General features: G+C 39.5%; 1 protein-coding gene across 1 annotated transcript in view; it reads right to left on the bottom strand.

The window, feature by feature from the left end:
• kcnab1a (potassium voltage-gated channel subfamily A regulatory beta subunit 1a) overlaps positions 1 to 23338 on the bottom strand; it is a 207758-nt gene that overhangs the window by 105187 nt on the left and 79233 nt on the right. Inside the window, exon 2 of the mRNA XM_048542486.2 lies at positions 3336 to 3379. Within this exon, the coding sequence (XP_048398443.1) occupies positions 3336 to 3379 (44 nt within the window). The remainder of the gene's footprint in view (positions 1 to 3335; positions 3380 to 23338) is intronic.

Genomic DNA, 23338 nt, shown 5'->3' on the forward strand with positions numbered 1-23338 from the left:
GACAGAGATTTGAAAAATGTACAACACTGCAGCAATACTTTTTGTGCAGGTTTCTTTAAGGTACAGCCTGTATTTAAGAAAGTAGGCAGGCTCTGCCATATGCTTAGAAAACAAGAACTGCAAGGGGTCCCTGCTATGTGCAGAGACTACAAGCAGCTTGGAGGATAACATAGTAGTGTGGGAACTGAAAATACTGATACTATGATCATGCAAATGAGGGTACACATAAACTGTATGGTCCCATCTTGATTTTCATGGGCTCAGGCATGTTGTACTTCATAACCACGACAACTCCCGTCCAAAAATCTGCACAAACTAATTTTTACGGTGATTGTTCTAACTCTAACTGCCTTTAAAAGCATTGTGGTGAAAATGATTGAAAGATTATGGTTGAGCAAAAAGAATTTCCTATTAATATTAACTCTTGTTTTCCCCATCTGCTCTGGATGATGATTATAAGCTGCAGTATCTAAGTTCTGTGCCATTATAATACTGCTGTAGGCAACTGAGATAATTGAGGTGGCCAAACTGCTGCTACAGGCTCTAAGAATCAATGAAGAACTGCTGAGGACCAATGCCTTGAGGCAATGACCTCTCCAGTGTCATTATGAACATGTTTTTTGCAAGTGGTGACTGAGAAACCTCTCACACCCTACTACTCTGTACCTTATTTTACTGCTTTTAAGGCCGATATAATTGCCAGAAATACAGTCAGAAGTTTAAAGGATTTTATATATTAATGAAAACAAATAAAACATTGTGTTTAGGTGATGAGTTATTCACGGTAGATAACACTGATAGGAGTTATATTCCACCATTCTGTACCAATAAATTCTAAAGAATAGCATAATCCACTTGTCTTTAAAAGTAGGGCTGCCAGACTCTTTTCCGTCTCATTATTTTCTGCTATTGAGGAAATACTCAAAATCTCAAAATGGATGGTCAAAGTTATTACATGTTCTTCCTGCTAGGACAGAGTTCCCTTTACAATGACATATATATGTGATTAAAGTAGAAGTTGACATATCATAGCTGAACTTGAAGAAATGATGTGGATTACCTGGTGCACATGATAATGCTTTGGGTGGATGATAAAGTGTTTGAATTATGGAGTTCTATTTCTGGAATGGAGTTCAAAATGGCTGAGGACAAGAGAAAAGCTCCCAATAAGAACAGCTAGAAATCTTGACCAACAAGAAATGGAGTAGGTCAAAGAAGCAGAATTAACACATCTACATCTATGATGGGCACCATCATCTCCTCTGTGGCCAAGAGAATTATGAATTCTTCTGTGAATTATATCTTTGAGCACTCCTCCAGTGACGTTTCCTGACTGGCCCATTATAACAAATGCATTTTCACCAACTCCTCAGAGATCCTGACTGCCATGTGCTTGCTATTGCTTGGTGAGCTGGCCAAGCAACAAGTATATTAGTTGCTACTGAAACGTTGCAATTTATTCAACTAATCATTCTACTGAAAATGTGAAATTTGTAATCAAACTGGAAAAAAACTGGCATGAACAAACGTGAGATAACAAGGTGTAGAGCTGGATGAACACAGCAGGCCAAGCAGCATCATTGGAGCAGGAAAGACAATGTTTCGGGAAGGGTCTGGGCATGAAACATCAGCTTTCCTGCTCCTATGATGTTGCTTGGCCTGCTGTGTTCATCCAGTTCTACACCTTGCTATCTCAGATTCTCCAGCATCTGCAGTTCCTACTATCTCATGAACAAATATGACATTAGTTTTCCAAGTTACAGAGATTTTTCACCCTAGTTATGGCTATATACACCATTTATTTACCTACTTACAGCTTGTTACTAAGGTGTATTATGTGGTGGTTTTTAACTACTATATTGCAATGTAATACGGGATATTCTCATCAGTTTAGTAATTTCTAGTAGATTTCAGACTGCAGGGACTTCAATTGTATGAAGTAGTATTGAATTACTGAAAGAAGCTTTTGGATTTCCACATTTAACAACACGTGGCCAGGCTTCAGAAGTAGCATCAATTTCAGGGCAGCAAAGATGGATCAGCGCCAACATTATCACTATCATTATTACAATAAAACCTGGGCTGTTGTTGCCAACACCAGCTTCCATACTGACCCAGTTGCTTAAGGAAATCAACAGCTGATATATGGAATTTGGAGTAAAATTGCATCGTCTAAAGCAGGACAGTGCTATGTGCAGAGTTTCAATTCTAGTGATCCATGCTGAAGTCACTTAATCAGCTTGGACATCATTTGAAAACATGCTTTGTGGCTGGACAGTGTCACCAGTGAAAAATGATCACCGAGGAGAAGACTCTAAAGATTACTAGCAATATGGCAACAAGAAGCACTCATTACATGCAAAGTACAACAAAACCTCTGAAGCCTCTCTTAAATGATGTTGACTAACATTTAATCAGTGTTTTAGTTGTAAAGTAGTCCTTAATTAATACAATCGTTATGTTCCTAAAAATCACTGTGTTAAACCAAATCATGTATTTGAAACACATTCCTATAGAAACCCTTGAAAATGGGTCAGTAACAAGAGATTTAATTTGAAAGTGTAAGGCAGGAGATTTAGAGAGGATTGGAGGAAAACCTTTTTCACCCAGGAAGGTGGGATTTTGGATTGCACTGCCTCAGAGGGTTGTTGAGTTGGGTAATCTCACAATCTTTAAAAAGTACTCGGATGAGCAGTTAAAGAGCCATTACGTTCAAGATTATGGGTCTAGTGTGGAAATATGGGACTAGTGTAGATACGCAGACATGGGGAGAATGTGCAAACTTCACACAGACGGCCATCCAAAGCTGGAATCAAACCAATGTCCATAGCACTGTGTGGTGGTAGGTGCTTACCACTGAGCCACCGTGCCACTCCAGATATAGGTTGGACTGTACTGTTCTACTGCAGCTCAACCAACTTCAAGGTTAGCATTGGATGCCTGTCTTCACACTGCTTGGCTTTTTGTATTCCAATGTGTCAACTCTTGACTAAATACTGATGTTATGCTGTCACTTTTCAATCAATGTGTAGCTAAATTTACTTTGCAAAGATTATAGCATAACAGTAATCTAAACGTATGAATTTATATATTTCAGGTTTATAGTGTGATATATTTATGAAAAAGACCTATAAGTAGTAATTTTAGGAAATTCACTGTTAGTGCAGATTCTGACGAGATCAAAGAGTAGGTTGAAAGTAACACTCCAACCAGATTCTCTAACGTATGCTCACCATGACCAAAGCTCTATACCAGCAGGGCTGCCTTGCAAAACACCGTGACATTGTTCAACATTTTATCACAAAGTCACTACCCTGCTATATATCTTTACTTACCAAGTCCTAAGCAAGATACTCGAAGTCCTGATTTTCCCAGGTTCCTTTAAATAAAGGAGAGTAAAAGTTAGGAAGGTTAATTTATGTGAGAGCAAAAAAAAATACAATTTTAATCAAATTCCAAATATTTTGAAATAGACAAAACAAGCTGTTTTCAATTCAGTCCTATTTTGGGGAATGGGGAGAAGATATAGTTAGCTTTCACAATCGTGACTGGAGAAAATTATATCAGAATCTCATTATTACAAACAGCAGTGTCCTGGATAATGCCAAAGGTGCACAAAATCCATGAGAGTTTATTTGTTTCCGTGTTGTAATCTACACAGCCGCAGCATAAAAGTAACAGCTTCAACAATAAATTAATGTTCCTGGAGGGCATACCAAGGTGCTCATGCAACAAGAACAGCAAAGTACAATTGAAAGATAATGTCAGGGAAATTTTATAAAGGAAAACAAAGTAATAAAGTTGGCAGAGGACAAGTCTTTTATTTGTCAAAGCTTCCTCTTGCTCAGAAAAATCTTTTCATTTTCCCATATTGGATGCTATTGTTTCACTAACAATGACTGTGAATTCAGCAGCCACTTTGTGCTGCAGCCGTCTAACACATGAGAAATTGAGACAGCCTGAATTTATCTGATGTGGAACCCACACAGCTAAATAAAGAGAGGAGACTCTTAATTCATCAAGAATGGTTTCAGCTGGATCCATAGGCATTGTTGTTTGAAGTGACTTGACCACAAAATACTTACTTCTGGAAGCTCAGAAACTATGCTTCGATCTGCACCATCTATCCCCAATTCTACACAGTATTGACCATCAACTAAAATTTATTTTTACTCAATAATATGATATGATATCTCTAGGTTGTAGAATCTGGTGACTGCTCATTGTCTCAGTTCTGGCTATTGTTCCACTAGTGGGTGAAATCAGTTAACAACTGCACCTCCCAGTCGCGAGCCATTTTAACTCCCCCTCCCATTCCTAAGATGACATCTCCATCCTGGGCCTCCTGCAGTGCCACAATGATGCCACCCGAAGGTTGCAGGAACAGCAACTCATATTCCGCTTGGGAACCTTGCAGCCCAATGGTATCAATGTGGATTTCACAAGCTTCAAATCTCCCCTCCCCCCACTGCATCCCAAAACCAGCCCAGCTCAACCCCGCCTCCCTAATCTGTTCTTCCTCTCACTTATCCCCTTCTCCCACCTCAAGCCGCACCTCCATTTCCTCCCTATTAACCTCATCCCGCCCTCTTGACCTGTTCATCCTCCCCGGACTGACCTATACCCTCCTTACCTCCCCACCTACTCTCACCTCTACAGGCTCCATCCCCGCCCCTTTAACTTGTCTGTCTCCTTTCCACCTATCTTCTCCTCTATCCAACTTCGATCCGCATTCCCCTCTCTCCCTATTTATTTCAGAACCCTCTCCCCATCCCCCTTTTCTGATAAAGGGTGTAGGCCCGAAATATGAGCTTTTGTGCTCCTAAAATGCTGCTTGGCCTGTTGTGTTCATCCAGCTCCACACTTTGTTATCTCTGAGTCGAAATGGATTGTTTTATGTAAGAGACAACACAGGCTTAATGGGCCTCTTTCTGTTCTGCACAGTTGTGTGATTCTATGATTGCATAATCCATTAGTGTTGGAAAACATGACTTTTTGATTGTTAAGTGGCTTGGAGGAGATCTTGCAGTTGATGGTGTTTCCACCCCTGTGTGCTTTTGTCCTTCTGGGGGTAGATTTCAGGTTTAGAAGATGGTGTTGAAGGATCAATAGGGATCTGCCACTGTTTAAATCGATAGTGGATGGGAAGCCAATCAAGTAAGAGACTTTGTTTTGCAGGGTTTCAAATTTTTTGAGTATTATTGGAGCTGCACTTGTTATATCATTACACTCCTAACATGTGCTTTGTAGAAGGTAAACAGGCTTTGGGGAGTTAGCAGATGAGTTGTGAGGCATAGAATTCCTAGCTTCTGACTTGTTTGTGCAGCCCGATATTAAATGGCCAGTCCAGTTCAGTTTCTGGTCAACAACAGACCCACTGATTGGTGATAGTGGGAGAATTCAGTGATAACAATATCACTGAATATCAAGGGGAGATGGTTTGATTTTGTCCTGTTGGAAATGGTCATTGCATGGCATTTTGTGGTGTGAATGTCAGTTGCCATTAATCAGCCCAAGCCTGGAGATGGTACATGTTTTTCTGCATTTGGGCAGGGACTCCTTCAGGATCTGAGGAGCCACAAATGATACTGAACATACTACTCATCAGTAAGTATTCCACCTCTGATCTTATGAACTTTGTAGCAGTGTCCTGGGACTGAGAGATTGTCATGGTTTTTGAGGCCAATCTTCCTTTGTGCTAGATGTGTCTTCGAACAGTGGAGAGATTTTTCCTGATTCCCGCTGACTCCAGTTTTGCCAGGGCTCTTTGGTATCATACTCAGTCACATCAAATCTCAGTGTCAACAGTAATCACTCTCATCTCATCTCTGGAATTCAGATCTTTTGCCCATATTTGGAGCATGACTGTAATAAGTCAGGAGTCCTCTGGAGAGACCTGAACTGAGCATCAGTGAGGCAGATCATTTTCTCGAAAGTTATGCTTGGCAGCACTGTCAGCGACTCCTTCCATCACTTTGCTAGTGAACAAGGGGAGGCTGATAGGCAGTATAAGATCAGATTTCTGATTGGTTGCCTTGAAGGCAGGACACACTCAACAGTTTCTCTGGAATGTGTGAATTAATGCATTTTTCTGTAATGGAGTTTCAACTCTATAAAACTTGTAATTTAGTTCAGAGTTTGGCAAACTACAGAATTTAAGACTGTTGCATTGATTGTATATTGTGGTTGAGGAAGGTGCAAGTCACTTGAAAACAATGATATGGTTGAATGCACAAAGTGGAACGTTATTTGGCTCTGTGAAGGTCTATATAGTATTCTGCAATTATAATCGGATTTGTTTTTGGCTGGTAACATTAAAAAAAACCTAATGGGAGGGGCGTAAGGGTTAGTTGCTTCATTAGAATTTTCCCCTTGGTAGTGATAAAAAATGTTTCATTCAGCCTAAAGGAGTATCATGGTTAAGGCAACAATTTTAAGGCAGAATGGATCATCGACATTCAACAATCTGGTTTGGCACAGGCACAATCACAAATGCAGTAGCAAGTGACCCTCCTGGGCCAGCGAATATGCCTACCAGCACATGCATGCAGGAATCTCAATCTCATATCAAGCTGTCAGGAGTAGCATTTGTAACTTTAAAATCAGGTACGTCAATTAAAATGCAAAATATTTCCAGAATCAGCTAATTTCATCATACTGTATCACACTCGACACAATGCAGTATTAATAGCATTGTTAGGGTTTAAATAAACTAGCAATGGTTTTACAAATTAATTAGTAAGCATGACAACTGTTAGTTTCAATGAATTTTCAGGCTAGGTGGATTGGCCATGCTAAATTGCCTGTAGTGTTCAGGGGTGTGTGGGTTATAGGGGAATGGGTCTGGGTGGAATGCTTCAAGGGGCGATGTGGACTTGTTGGGCCGAAGGGCCTGTTTCCATACTGTCGGGAACCTAATTTAATCTAATCTAATTATATACACAATCTGTACAACATAACGTTTGGGCCAGTGTTATTATACCAAAGCTGCGAAAATTTCACAAGCATTAGAAGATGTTGACTACAGTATTCTTAAAGGCTTCCAGAAGACTGGAGCTGACTTGCAAAATACTACAGTACTCAGGATTGAAACATGGTTATTGTTATTTCCATAGAATTTGTAACCAGAATGGCTTTGGAAATTATTTTTCTTATGAATACCATTGCTCCTACGCTTTTGAGCAAAATATGCCGAAGAACAGGAGGAAAACAGAGAGATTTCCTGAGATTCTGGTGTTATATCTGAAGATACCACCGGAAGTACTTGCAGCAGAGAGTCTACTAATCAAGGAGGTCTTGTACATGTGATAGAGATAATAAGGACTGCAGATGCTGCAGAATCCGAGATAACAAGGTGTAGAGCTGGATGAACACAGCAGGCCAAGCAACATCTTAGGAGCAGGAAAGCTGATATTTCAGGCCTAGACCCTTCATCAGAAATGGGGAGGGGAAGAGGGTTCTGAAATAAATGGGGGGGGGAGGCGGATCAAAGGTGGATAGAGGACAAGATAGGTGGAGAGGAGACAGACAAGTTAAAGAGGCAGGGATGGAGCAAGTAGAGGTGAGTGTAGGTGGGGAGGTAGGGAGGGGATAGGTCAGTCCAGGGAGGATAAACAGGTCAAGGTGGTGGGATAAGGCCAGTTGGTAGGAAATGAGGGTGCGGCTTGAGGTGGCAGGAGGGCATAGATGAGAGGAAGAAGAGATGAGGGATGTGGGACGAGCTGGGCTGGTTTTGGGATGTGATGGAGGGAGGGGAGATTTTGAAGCTTGTGAAGCCCACATTAATACCATTGAGCTGCAGGGTTCCCAAGTGAAATATGAGTTGCTGTTCCTGCAACCTTCGGGTGGCATCATTGTGGCACTGCAGGAAGCCCAGGATGGACATGTCGTCTGAGGAAATGGGAGGGGGAGTGGAAATGGTTCGCGACTGGGAGGTGCAGCTGTTTATTGCGAACCAAGCGGAGGTGTTCTGCAAAGCGGTCCCTGAGCCTCCGCTTGGTTTCCCTGATGTAGAGGAGGCCACACGGGTTCAGCGGATGCAGTATACCACATTGGCAGATGTGCAGGTGAACATCTGTTTGATGTGGAAAGTCTTCTTGGGGCCCGAGATGGGGGTGAGGGAGGAAGTGTGGGGGCAGGTTGCAGGGGAAAGTGCCGGCTGTGGTGGGGTTGGAGGGGAGTGTGGAGTGTATGTACTACTCTCAAAGACAGTAAATGACATTTTTCTCTCTCTGTAAGAGTTTTGGAAGGCAGTAAGAAGGGCAAGTAACCTTACAGGATGGCACCAAAGAGATACCTGCCCTGCTCCCACAATCTCAGCAATGACATTCTGAGCAGCAATGTCCATGGTGGGCCTTCCCGACACAACTGCCAGTCAAGGCTATTGTCAAGTAATAACCACTAAAGGGCATCAACCTGCCACCAGTTGCATTGCTCCTGCCTGGGAGGAGGCTCCATTTGCCTCAATCTTGGGCAGTTAATGGCATGATGAGGTGGGCAGGGGTTGCGGGAGACAGCTGCTAAAAGTCACACCCCAACATTTTCCTCAAATCCAACTCCTACCAAAACATACCAAGCTACCTTTTGGCTGGTCCTCATTTTCATGCTGCTGCACAACCTTTCAGTGGTCAGACCATTAACAACTTCTTAAGAGGCCAAAGCTGTCCATACCTGCATATGGTTAAACAAGGACAACATCCAGGCTTAGGCTGATAAGTGGCAACAAATGCATGCCACAAAAATGCCAAGCAAGGAGCATCTCCAACAAAACAGAATCTAACCATCTCCCCCTTGCGTTAACAGCACTGACTATCCCAATAATATCAACACTAACATCAACAATTGACCAAAAGCTGAATCGGACCAGCTACATAGATACTATGTTACAACAGCAGATCAAACATTGGGAATTCTATGAAGACTATGTCACTTCCTGGTTCTGTACCTGTGCTCATCTCCAAGTCAAAAGTCAGGAGTCTGATAAAATACTACCCTACCCACATGTCAGGATGACTGCAGCTCAACAACACTCAAGAACTTGAACCTGGGCTAAATCAGTCCTTCTATTACCTGAATATTCTTCCCTACACATACAATGCACAATAGCAACATTTTATACCATTTACAAGATGTGTTGCATCAAATCACCAAGATTTCTTCCACAACACCTTTGAAACCCCGACTACAATCTAGAAAAAACAGAAGAGCAGATGCAAGGAATATCCTCACTTCCAAGTTTCCCTCCAAGTTGCGCATCATCCCGACTTGGAACTATATTGCCACCAACCCTTCATTACTGTGTCAAAATCCTGGACCTCCCTATCTAATTACACTGAGAGTGTACACCACACTGACTGCAGCAGCTCGAGAAGATGATTTGCCACCAGCCTCTGCAAGGCAATTGAGAGGTCATGAACAGTGGACAGAGAAATGTGGAACCATGTGAGCACAGGTAGATGACAGTGAAGAAGTACTGGAGGTGGACTGGAGGAGTAACTCTATTAAAGGCTGTATGAAGATCCAGAAGGGCAAGGAAGAATGGTTTACCTGTGGCATAGTCAGACAGGACATCAAATGTGACTTTGATATTGGCCCTTAGAGGTACTACAGCGAGGGCAGATACCTGACTGGAATATTCAATGACGGAATTCTTGGAAAGATGATCATGATATAAGAGGGCAGCTTTTAGAGAGCAAAAAGAGGTTGGAGATTGTTGCATCAAACTTCTAATTATAGGAGTAAATCAGAAAGAAGAAAGTCAGCTTTGTCATTCTGAAGTATTTGGAAACAGTGTCGGAATCATGAGGTATATTTCATTGGTCTTAATTTCCTGTAATATGTGCCCTTGATAGCTTTTTCTGATTCATAAATTTATCTTTAGGAACTCAGTATGAAGGGAGGAAGTGAAAGGAAATTACTGGTATTGATCTTTGTGAAACGAAAGCTCTGACTTCAGTATCATTTTGTGAATCTTTGGATCAGATTTCAATGTTAATTCATAACTTTTGATGACTGAACTATTTATCTGCTTTCAACATAATTATTCACTTCATGTTTAATACAATATTGTGTCTTTATTTCATTCTAGCAATGATAACACTGCACCAACATTTGAATTGACTGTGAATCTTTGGACTATTGGTTGGTTACATTGAAAGAAATTTGGCATATGCAATTCAGTTCAAAGAGATGGTGCATTTACAACATATTTAACTGCATGCTACATCTATTTAGAACAACTACAGGATATTTGGGGTGAAGATGGAACATTTTATACTCTTGTTTCTGAAGCACTGGGATCATAATACAGAATAATCTTCATCTAATTATTCTATACCTGGTCTTGGGAAGTTTGGTGCAGGTATTGTCAGGCATCAAGGTGAGATTCTCACTAGCAAGTGGCAAGTTGCCTATTGAGGCTGGATTATTGCTTCTTAAGGACCTTAATCACTGCAGATTTCACTTCACTAATATGCAGCTTTCTACGGTAGATCCAATGTGAGAAACTCAACATAGAAGTCAGAGCAGGTACCTGGCCACCTCAGCTCACCACATGCTCCAAATGACCTCCTTGTTGGATATCATGCCCCAACATCTCAGGGCTCACTCAATGGGCACGAGCCACGTAAAACTCATTCCATGGATACTGACATCTATAACGTACCAGTCTCTACAAAGTCTAATGGCCCATTTCTGATTCACCTATAGATCTACGCTTCTGCATTTCAGCGCTGCACCTCAAAGCTTCATTGGCAAATATCATTGCAGTGCTGTTTAAAAGTCATTGGGCATTCAAGGTCATATTTCCAGCTCTGGGACTGCACCAGGCTGCTCACTTGTTCTCTTAGTGCTCATTCATTTTGAGCCTACCGGGATACTTACAGCATTTCTCTCTTGCCTTTTTGTGCCTTGCCCCTCAGTCTGAGATACCAGACTCTCAGTAATGCTCTATTATCGTGCCAGTTAGCACAGACTCAAAGCCAAGAAGTTAGTTTTGATTGTCAGCAGGGCTCAGTCAAGTCAAAGGAGATGGCCTTCAGCCAGACAGTCCCAACACAATAAGTTAAGAGGCTTGGACAAAGGAAGTCATAGCATCCTCTCTTCAAAAAGGATGCCCTATTGTAGGTTGTTTTCCTCCTGGAGTAAGAGGGAGGTAGTATTAACTGGGATGAAAGTGGGTGGTACAGCTATTACTTTCTGTCCAAGTGGTGAGGTAGAGTGAGTTGGCAGTGCAGAGGGCAGGCAGGGTTAGTGGTGTCAAGATAGAGGAAAATGACAGTGAGTGAAGAAGATGTTACAGGCAATAATGAGTGCGATAGCCTTGATGGGAGGTGGGTACTGATGTAGTTATACAGGCAGAGTGAAGTACCAGAAGGAAAATGGTGTCACCTGTGCTGGTGGATTGGAGAAAGTCATTGATCTTCTTCCTACATTGCTGTACATACCTCCAGACGCAGAGACTTCTCTGACCTAGGTGATAGCCTTGGGCCAAGCTGGCAGGTTACCAGTCCTCTTGTATGCATCAGTGGCATAGACAATATACAGTAGATATCTCTAATACTTTGATAATTATTACCAGTGACACTTCTGCAAATTTGCTGACAGGGTAGGCTCCCCTGTCAGTTTCTGTCTTGAGCCAAAGTCATCGGTAATGAGGCACTGGTTACAGTCAATCAGCTGCATTGGGTATGCCTGATACAAGATTTCCAAAGCAAGCTTTCTACTCAAGTATTTGTCACTGCAACCAGTTATCAGGAGGGCAGAAGAATCACTTGAAGGATGTCCTCAAAGTCTCCCTGAATAAATGCAATATCACCACCACCTCATGGGAGTTTCTTGCCCAAGGTCACTCAATTTGCAGAAAAAGCAACTGTGAAGGAGCTATCCATTTAAGCATCTCCAATAGGTCCATGTAGAGACACTTCACAAACAATGAAAGGAGCTTGCAAAAACGTTCCACCCGCCAGCTTCAGCATACATCACCTGCCTCACCTGTGGCAGGGTTTGTGGACCCAGCGTTACTCAAATTCGTCACCACAGGACCCATTAAACAGGTATGGAAAAAAGACATCCTCACTCCCTGGGACTGCCCATGTCAAAGAGGGAAAATAATAAAAATACAGGCTTTCAAAGGTTTTAAGCATTACTATTTAAAGTATACTTTCTACCTTAATCATGCAATCTAGGTAAATATTCCCTGATACATTTTTTTTTAAAACTGCCATTTATCACTTTGGACTAGTAAAGCAAATATTAGCACTTAAAATTTCAACTACATTTGATTAAACCTCATCATATAACATTTCTTTCTAAATATTTACTACATTTTTAAATTTGGGCTTTGTCTCCAAAAGAGCTTTTACTCTTTTTTTATTTGGGCTTTGTCTCCAAAAGAGCTTTTATACTTTTATCGACATGTTTAGACTTGATTAGATATATTGCTGTCACCACAATTTAACCAAAACAGATGGTATGTTAAACAGTTATAGAAATCATTCCATATAAATTCTGCTATTTAAATCAACATCAGAAATTTTCAGAAGCTGATCGCTCACGGCTTATTCAACAGAGCTTCTTCAAGGTCTTGTGAATACATATGCTTGCCTAAGGATTTATTACATCTTTTACAAGATGATTTTAAAAGATAAATTGGTTGTTATTTTATATAAGCCTGTATGGGATTTTGGACAGCTGTTGCACTGCAGTTTACAATGTCTGTGTGATATCTTGTGATGGATGAAGATTGAATTGTATCAGTAAAGCCAAACACAAAGTTTGGATCTGATCAAGCTATAAAGCAAGTTCTCTGTTAAATTACCTTTCATAATTATGAACTGCAGGACTACCTAATGTATTGCATGGATTTTTGAGGCTCACTTGGAAGAGAAAATTAGGAATATTAAGCTTTCTAAAGCTTCTCTTGCTGGAGTTGCCATGAATGGTGAGGTGAGTATTACAACTGATTTTTACTTGATTATCATTACTCCTGAACAGTGACATTAATTTCCCATTCTGCCAATATTAAGGTCAAGGCAGCCGAATAAAGAAAATAAGATTTAGTGGCTTAATTACTAATGTGTCCTACAATTTTCCATTTTATACACTCAGCTAAAACAGAAATTAAATTTAATAATGAATATCAATGAAATGTGGAATGTTAATGCAATTTCCAAGAATGTTTTGTTTAATTCTGAGCCAATTGTCAATTTAAGATTTCTCTAAAATGTATGTGAATCCCCAGATCTACTGCTCCGCCAGTTCACTGACAATTTAGTAGGAGATATAGTCTAGAAAAATAAATGAAGTAGAGTCAAGTTTACAGATAACATAAAAATAGATGGAAAAACAAATGGTAAGGATGATTCAGAGAGTCTGTAGACGAATATAGACTGGTAAAGCAAGTGGGCAAAAACTATAAAATTGAATTATTGAATGCTCCTTTTATGCCCATCTGCTTGGGTTGCCTCCCAGAGCTTTTTCTAAACCCTAACTACCCGGAGCCAGGTACAGCAGCTCATTTTCAGTGTTAAGACTCTGGCAGGAAGACTGCATCTTGTGTTTTAATTTTTGTACCCTTTCATGTCCCATTTTTAGGATTTTGGAACAAAAATACTATCAATTTGCAACTTCCAACATCTGCTTTTACTATTCATGATTTTCATCGATTAAAATGGTTTTAAAAAAACATTGACTTCAGACAGCCATGGTGATCACTTGACTGCAAGTTGAAGCAGTTTATGAAATCATCAATAAAGAACTAGGACGAACTGAAATTTACATGTCATCAAAAAGAATGAACACCCAGTCAGTTAGATTTGGATCTCCTGTTTGGCTTACATGATGCCGGAAGTGTGTAATGTATTGGGATGAATGTTACAGATTAGAGAATTAAAATATCATCTCCAATGATTCTTCTTCAGAACTAATTAACTCTGTTTCTCTCTCCACAGATACTGCCAAATTTTTTGAGTTTCTCCAGCACTTTCTATGTTTGCTTATGAACTTGAGCATTCACTGTATTTTGCTGCTATTCCCATGCAGATTAATAAATTTAGAAACAAATAAAAACGAAGCCTGATGTGGAAATACTGAAAGGAACTGTATTTTAGATAACAGCTTGTGGGCAGAGAGAGAATAAAATGGATTTGTGATAGCAGAACTGGAAGTCTTTCTCTCTTTCCTTTCTCCCTGTATCTCCTAGCCTCTGGAGAAGCCGCATCCAGTGATTATGCAAACTGGAGAAACATCCAGTCGTTAAGAACTCAAAGATATCGACAAATGTTATTACTGCTGAGAATGCAAAACATCAGTTAAACAACTCTGGGCTCCAGCTAAAAACTACCATCTTAAGGATTCTAAAGACTTAGTTTTGATATAGATGGTCTCCCTTTTGAATAATATTTGTATGTGGGATTAATGTTATGGTTTTATTACGTCTCTTGGGGTTAGACATAATAATTGTTTTCATTAAAGAAAATGTTGTGAATTGACTTGTATTACATTTAAATTGAAGTCTGATACAGCTGCATGACAAAAAAGAGGTAATAATATTTGTTGCAGCAAATTGAGGGATTAAAGAGAATGGAGCCGATTAAGTCCTCCTTACCTGGTTATAACTCTACAGCTTCCTCTTATGCACGACTGCAGTCACACTGCTGTCTGCAACAGCCTAAAGACAAAACCACAGGGTGGGCCAAGTACACTTGCACTGTGTCAGATCTCCCAGGACACAATTCAGGAATTAGAGTTCAGAGTCTCTGCCCAGAAACAAGTTAAGTTCAGTTGTTGTATCAATGAACATTATTAATCAATCAACTAACACCGTCCTAGCTGTCAGACCTTGGTGAATGAATGAATAGAAATGAAATTGGTAAATTAACTCCTAGCAGCCAGGCTATGCAAGAGGGATTGTATGGTGGAGCAATTCAGTTGTTTTTAAGAAGGCAGTGGTAAGTATCTGACTGCACAGTGAAAAGCTCTGGATTAAATAAATAAAAATTTAAGACTGGGGCATGGGCAATAGAGCAGAAATAGTAATGGTTTGTTGTAGAAAATAATATTTGGCAAGGAGAGTGCAGACAGAGAACAGATTTAGCACACAGCATACAAGAAAGATGAAACAGAAAGATAGTATAACTAGCTGACAGAAACAAAATGCAACAGGAGAAAAAGGTTACAACTTAGAAAATAGAGAGAAATAATGAACTCAAATTTGCAGCAGCAGCCTCAATGTGCTTGGAACTGGCATACAGGAAAATAATTTTGCATAGGATGGCAGATAAGAAGCCAATCCCTGCCTGTAAAATAAGAATTGGAAGCATACAATTTGAAGCAGTTCAAAGTTAAACTCTGAGACTTTGTGGAGAAGTAGTATGAACCAGGAATAATAAAAGCAGACAAGCTACCTGTCCAATATCTGGGCCTCTCAATTTGCTGACAAACTCTCCTAGCTCCTGTTTCTGTCTGCATCCAGCTACTTTCCACCACCCATTCTACCACAGTGCATCTTCAAGCCTTAACGACAGGCATTAAAGCCAGTTCAGCTATTTGAAAGGAACCCATGATAAGCAAATATAGCAAAGAAACAACACAATGTTTTCCAATGACAATGGCTACGCTGCTGAGGGATCATAGGCTAATACATGACCAACAGGACTCCAAAGTAGGATTGAGCAGGGAGAAGCACTGGATGACAACCATAGGGAATAAATAAATCAAAGGTGATTTCAATGAAGTAGAGAAAGAAAACTGTAAAACAATGATGGGAGTGGGAAGAGGGCAGAAGAGGCAAACAAAGCACAAGCTCCTGTTTGTTTCTGAAATTACTCTTTCATTGAACAGGCCACCACCAGAAGTAATCACTTCAGGGGTGCTACTCCTCACCTAGCATAGCTGGCCAGGAGATTCTCCTATCCTTATTGCATAGGATTGGAAAGATTTGTAGGTTGATAATTTATTTTGACCAAGAAATGATTGTCTGTTTAGTCTGTGGAAATACAAAGCCTCACGTATAACTTGAGGAGCAGAACTGGAAGATGGTGACAGAGAGTGGAGTCTTGAACAGGGGAAGACTATTCCTTCCTCACAGAGCCTGAAGGAGATTTTCTGTTGCTCTTCTTGATCTTGTAAGAAACAAAAATAAAACCTATAACACATACCGCTTCAGGTCCTTTTCTGATCCAAGTTATTCCTTCCTACTAGGCAAGAGAGTGCATAACCCTGAAGCCTCTGAAAATGCGCCTGCAGCATTTGTATTTCTTTTTCAAGCTTTCATAAACATGTAACTTTACCTCCGAGCTCAGTCAAAGACTATTGTATATATTCAAGCCAGAGTTATAAATTGGTTGCTTAGATGTGTGATGGAGATATTTTTGAGTCATCAACTCTTTCTGAAGCAGTGGTCAGCCTTTCCTGGTTTCCTAGCATGCAAAGTTGCTGACGGATCACAAAGATAGTGTTAGAGATTGAGTGAAATGAAAATGACGAAAGGGCGGAATTGGTTTATTGCCGTATAAAAGACTTCAAGTTGGTGCTGCTGTCCTCTCCTTTCTTTGAAATAAAAATGCATAAATAATAATTCTGGAAGATTGCAATAGATTAATTTATCATAAATTTGTATTTATTAGAACTCTTCTTGTTAAAGATAAAGTTCTACTCTTTGGTGTCTCATGAAATATCCATCAATCATGTTGAAACCATGACAGATTAATTTCAGCAAAGTAATAAAGCAATGGACATGATGGGATATTTCCAACCACGGATGCTTTTGTCATCAGTCATGTAAATCCTGGGTGATGTTCAACTCCTTGTTAAAAGGCAATGCCTTTTATTTCCAGTCCTATTTACCAGCAGAAATCAGCCAAACCATGTAAAATATCAAAGAAATCAAAGCATAAATTGTATTTTAATTTTTTAAACAAATCAAGCTTCTGTGATTTGCTGGATTAGTTTAAAAACATTGCACAAGAAGATGGCTAGTCCACAAAGCTGACTCTGTCCCAGATCAAATTAATCAGCGGGAATTTCCATTAATTCTGCTTGTTGGCAAGACGTTAAGGATGCTTTAAAAATAATCTTCTTCTTTTGGACAAAGGGGAACTGATTGACATGCTTTGAAGGCTTTTCAGTTGTTTTTCTTTCATTTGCTTATTATCCGACTACTAATGTTACCAATATCTGTGACTTTTCTAATGTCCTTTTCTGGTTAAAATGTTTATTTTTTTTCTGACAATTGCACTATGCTTAAGGAAATGAACAAGTTTTAAATCAAATCTGAAACACTACCCAAATGCAGGGTTTCAGAATCAATTTTTTGGTTGTGAACGTGCCATGGTGTTTCTACAGAAAGGTTAAAAAAATTCTCAAAACAGATGCAATTTTGTGTATAATGATGATCATAACACTGACTGTGCCCAGGAAGACTATACCAAGTTCCTCCTGGCTAATTACAGCATCAGATCAATGGAAGCTAGTAATAAGCAACTGAATCTTCATCTCTGTCAACCCAATGGCTAAATCTTTTAGTTACTCTCTTTCAAAAACTTTGTTCTTTCAGGCTTAAGAAACAGATTCAAAATCATTCTTTTATTGTCAAAATCGACATTTTGTATTAGTCTGACCACATGGAGAGTCAATAAGCTTCTGTACTGTAAGAAAACTTCTAAAAATAAATGAGATCCAGTTATTTCAATCAGAATACTCATAAAAGAATGCTGTCATTCAGGTGAAACCTCGTGTGGGGTTGCATAATATACTGGCGTTGCTTTGCCTGCTTGTTTCTGTATCAAATGGATCATTAAGTACTCAAAACATCTCTGATATCCCAAAAGGTAAATTCCCAACCCTTGCTCAGTTGTTGGATTGAAACACAGGGCAGACATATGTTTGTTTTCTGATTTGATTTGATTTATTATTGTCACATGTACCTAGATACAGTGAAAAGTTTTGTTTTGTGTGCAGTACAGGCAGATCATACCATACAAAGTGCATTAAGGTAATAGAACAAAATGAGGAATACAATGTTACAACTGCAGAGAAGGAACAAACAGCGAGATCAACATTACATTTAAAATTTGAGACGTCCTTTCAGAAGTCTAATAACAGTGAGGAAGGAGCTGTCCTTGAAGCTGTTGCTACACATGTTTATGTTTTTGTATCTGTTGTTTGGTGGAAGAGGTTAGAAGAGATTACAACAGGAGTGGGAGGGGTCTTTGATTATGTTGGCTGCCTTCCTGAGGCAGCTAGAAGTATAGATGAAATAAATGGAGCAGCAGTAAACCAGCTAATCATATTGAAAGTAAGGAGAAGCAAGCACAGAAGTTATTATATTAAAATGGGAAAATCGTGTAGCTAGATTAGGAAAAATTGTACTAAAAAGCCAAAAGATAATATTGTTGCATCACCCTTACTTTAATAAATGACTGGAATTCTGCCTGCAAGAGATAAGATTCCAGATGGCAACAGAGTTTGATATTCTGACAAGACAAAATGTGTGTGAGACTTCTGTCTGTGACAGTGATTTAAAATGACGCAGTGAGACAGGAGTTTTTTCTAAGTTTCTTCCACTGCCACGTCGGAGTTGGGGACAGTGTTGGCCAATAGAGCACAATAACCCATAAACTATAGTCTCACTAGGTTGTGGAACTTTATCTCTATAGTGTGTATATTTTGTGATCAACAGGTTCTTCTTTCAGGAGCTGTCTGATTGATAGGTTTTGCTCAAATTTTTGCACAGTCTTATGAAATCCAAAAGATCACGTTAGTTCAGTAAATTAGACTTTCACAAGACATTTGCAAAGAAGCATTTTTCTCTTTTCATATCCCAACTCCTGCCCAACCCTTCCTCTTACTACCAACAAACCCCATCCTTGCCTCACACACTAACCGCTCTGCAAGTTTAGAACAGTATATAACTGTAGATTTGTGGCTGACTTAGGATAGAACTGTTTGAAATCGAGTGCTGTCTTTGTCAAAATCTTTCCAAAGACCTAGATAGCTCAACCACATCTTTTCCTTATGCTGAAGCATGGAATAGTCCATGGTTCTACAGATATAATTTCAAACAGTCGCATTGTAGGGTTGATCATTTGGTTTCATTTAATGTATAGGTAGTTCTTCTATAATGTGTGTTTCATTAATACAAATTGACTGTAACACGGTTGATGAATAGTGGACGTCATTTGGATTACGTGAACTGTCTGCTGTACAGGAATAGCAATCTTCTATAGTGACTTCTCTATAATATGTTTTTCTATGGTGATTTCTGTAATGCGACTTTCCATAGCATGAGGTCATGCAAGAATGCAACTATCATATTATAGGACAACTATCTGTATATAAAACCAGCACTGATTGAATTGTAATACTGAGTGAGAATGACGTGACAATCTTACATGAAAACTGTACTTAAAATATACAACTATACTTACTACCTTTCCAGACATACTTATTGACAGCTCAGAATCATCAATACTCTCGGAAAAGAAATGTTCATGGAATACTGCAGATTATTTTAATTTTTCATGGTTCAACTTGCTATGAAGGTAATTATTCGACAGTAATTTAAATTGATACAATTGGCTTCCATGTTTGGGTTATAGATTCAGAATTATATGGAATTTATGTCCTTCACTTGATGGGAAGGTGGTGGTACAACAGAGTGGCTTGGTAGATGCAGGCATGGAGTCACATGTAGTCCACTGTGGACCAGTTCGTCATATTTCTTACCCTAAACGTGGTGGTTAGGTTTTCAACAAAAATATGACAGCTTTGCTTTTCTTAAGATTAGATGTTCTTCTCTAGATATTTATACTGAAATCAAACTCATGGCAGGATTTGCATTCAAATTTCCTAGAATTATTGATCTATTCCTTTGGATTATGCTCTTAGTTACATAATCACTACCCTAGCAGTGGTGCACAGCATATGTACAGAATATACTATTGAATCACATCAGTGAGGCAATCGTAGATGCAGTTAATTTGACAGTTTTGAATCTATATGAATTGCAGCTTTGAAGAAATATTGGAATTGTTGCTTTAATGCTACATTGCAAAAATTAGTTTGAGACTCAATGTCATTCATTTGAATCTGACCCGCAAGCAACTTAAATGCAGTTTACTCTATACAACATCTGTGTTGCCTTTCTCAGCAAGGGTCTGACCTTTGGAAGATATTGAAGTGAACTGAATAATTTAAACATACATTAGGAACTGCAAAAAATAGACTCCATGGGCTCAGGTGCAACCTGCATGGCTCCAACATTACGTAACCATGTGTACATGTTTCACATGGAGCTTGAATGCATGTACAGCATTTTAATGCTTTATCCTCAAACACAAAACAGTATTGCACCAAGAGACTGCAGCCGCAAATTTATTTTACGGATTGAGTTCACCATGAGTTTATGAGTCGTTTACACAATAAGACCAAAGCGATATTCTGATAGTGTTATGAACTGAGTATTGAGTTATTGACCTGTATTTGGTACTGCTAAAGTGACAGAACCATCAGCATTCTCCACCATAGTGAATGCATTGATAGTAATATTTCAAACTTCAAGATTCTGGAAAGCAGACTGGAAAACAACTAAGGTAACATCTCTAATTCAAGAATGTAAGAGAGTAAGAAAGCATAGATCGTTCATCTAACATCTGCCATTGCTAGAATACATTATTAAGGAGTTAATAGCAGGACATTTTGAAAATCATAATGCAATCAAGCAGAATCATGGTCTTGTGAAAGGGAAATCATGTTTGACCAATTTATTGGAGCTATTTGAGAATGTAGCGCACTGAGAGGTTAAAGCTGAACCAGTAAGTGGAGTGTGTTTAGATTTTCAGAAATCATTCAATGAAGTGCTACATGAAAAGTTATTACACAAGTTAAAAGTTCAATGTATTCGGAATAGCAAGTGTAGGTAGTAGATTAGCTAACTGACAGGCAACATAGTTGGGATTGACCACTTCCATCTAGAAGGACAAGGGCAGCCAATATAATGCTCCAACCCACCCACTATACTGACTTGGAGATATATCGCTATTCTTGCACTGTTGCTGGGTCAAAATCATGGAATTTCCTCCCTAATGGCATTGTGGGTCAGCCTACAGCACAAAGACTGCAGTGGTTCCAGAAGGCAGCTCATCACTAGAGATGGGCAATAAATGCTGACCCACCCAGAGATGTCCAAATGTATAAAGTAAAACATATGCTTACCCCTCATATTTATCTTTTGTATAGTTACTGTGTGTATGGCTATTCCTGACATTTGAACGAAAGTGGCATGCATTAGATAGTCCAACCCTTGGGAGATGTACTCTTCTGATACAATTCCACTGTTAATAATAGTTTGAAACGGATGTCCCCTTGACACAAAAGAGTGATAGAAATCTGGAATTCACTCCCAAAAAGGATGTAGATGCTGGACAAACTGATATTTTCCCAGTTGAGGTGGTTAGATTTGTTATGTCAGAATATCAAGGTATCCACAAAATGAGTAAATGAGTGGAGATGCAGATTAACACTAACCAAATTCAATGGTTGAACAAATTTGAGAAGCTTAATATTCTACTGCAGTAAGCTTCATCCTATCTGCCTGAAATAGGGGGAGAGATTATTTCTGGAATTGAAATCCCATAACTTTGAGCTTCCTTTGCAGCATTTCAACCTCTCTTTTGCTATGTCATGTCTATCCATAGGAAAAGTGGCATTGGACTGTTTTAGAATGTAAACTTCCTCCTCACCCAACATCCTCTTCTGCACTGTTCACATTTTAGATTATCCCATTTTCTGCTGTATTAACAAAAAGCTCTGCGAGGGAAGTTCATTATGCTTATTTGACAAGATTCAAGTTAGTCTGCCAGAAGATTTCTGTATTAGGAACAGGACTGATAAAGTGAGTACAGACAAATTGTTGAAAATGTAAAAATATTTAAGTTACAGTTCAGCTCATTATACAATACTGAAGTATGTAAGTTTGGCAAGTGAGGCAGACCTAGTTTAAACAAATGATAAGTTTCTGAAAATAATTGTTCGGGTAGTTACATGGTATAAATCGTACAAGTCCAGAGGCAACTAGTTGTGGAGTAGAGTGTGGTACAGGAATATGGAGTTGATCACAACAAAAATTCAGAGTTTTAGTTCAAACAATTTCTTCCTGTTTCTTAAATGTTATGATTCCTGTTATAGATATAAATATCCATGCTGAATAGGAAGGGCTTATGATAAAAGTCTCCGACAGAAGATCAAAATATAAGGAAATAGTGAGGACACATTCGTACCAATTACAAACTTCTTGCTGCTACCTGATTAGCATCTGAGCAACGTCGTTACATTGTCAAGTTTGTATATTGTATCAGTGTCTTGAAATTGTTAGTCCTTGTTTGCTATTAAATGTGGGTTACATGCAGGTAACTGTGGAAGAGAAGAAATTGATGACAACTGGGAGATAGGCTAGCATTAGCGTTTGTAAAGGGGTTGACAGAACCAGTGTTCAAGGTCATGATCATCCAAAACCAACTCTGTTGGGCTGGCAATGTGCTTAGGATGCCAGAGTTCCAAATGTCAAAGCAAATCTTTGCCCAGCTCAAGGAAGGCACTTGAACAAAAGAAGGGCCAAGTGAGGTGTTTCAAAGATTCCCTGAAAGCTTACCTCAAGAAATGCGACATTGATGTCAACACCTGGGAGACCCTCACTCACAAGAAACCAACTTAGAAGTAGCTCCTACATGAAGGGGCATCGTTTCTCAAGAACATCCGTTGGTGAGAGCAAATACAGAAGAGGAACCGGAGAAGGGACGCAGTGATGTCAAGGCCAAGGACCACTTCCACCTCCCAGAAACACCTGCCAAATGTGTGGTTGGGATGTGGCCCATCGGACACATAAAGACCTACAGAACCCAAAGCCAGTGACAAGGAATTTCCTAGGTAGACAATCATACTTGCTAATGAATGATTGCTGGCAATTACAAGTCGATTAAATTGGGTCTGTACTCAGAGTTGAGAAAAATGTGAGTTGACCTTAGTGTAACATATATGATTCTTAGGAGGCTTGCCAAGGTAGATGTGGAAAGGTTGTTTCCCTTCATGGGAAGAGGAACTGGAAGGCAGAATCTTGGAGTAAGGGGTCACACAACTAGGACTGAGATGAGGAGGAATTACAAATATCAGGGAATAGTATACCTGTGAAGTTCTTTACTACAGCGGGCTGGAGAGATTCAGTCACTAAGTATTTTCAAGGATCTAGAGTGGCAGATAGGCAAAAATAACATGAGGATAGCAAATTTCCTTCCGAAAAGGATAAAGTGAACATAATGAATCTTTATTATGATGTAATGTAATG

This window comes from Stegostoma tigrinum, chromosome 14 (assembly GCF_030684315.1).
Source record: "Stegostoma tigrinum isolate sSteTig4 chromosome 14, sSteTig4.hap1, whole genome shotgun sequence".
Classification (NCBI taxonomy): domain Eukaryota; kingdom Metazoa; phylum Chordata; class Chondrichthyes; order Orectolobiformes; family Stegostomatidae; genus Stegostoma; species Stegostoma tigrinum.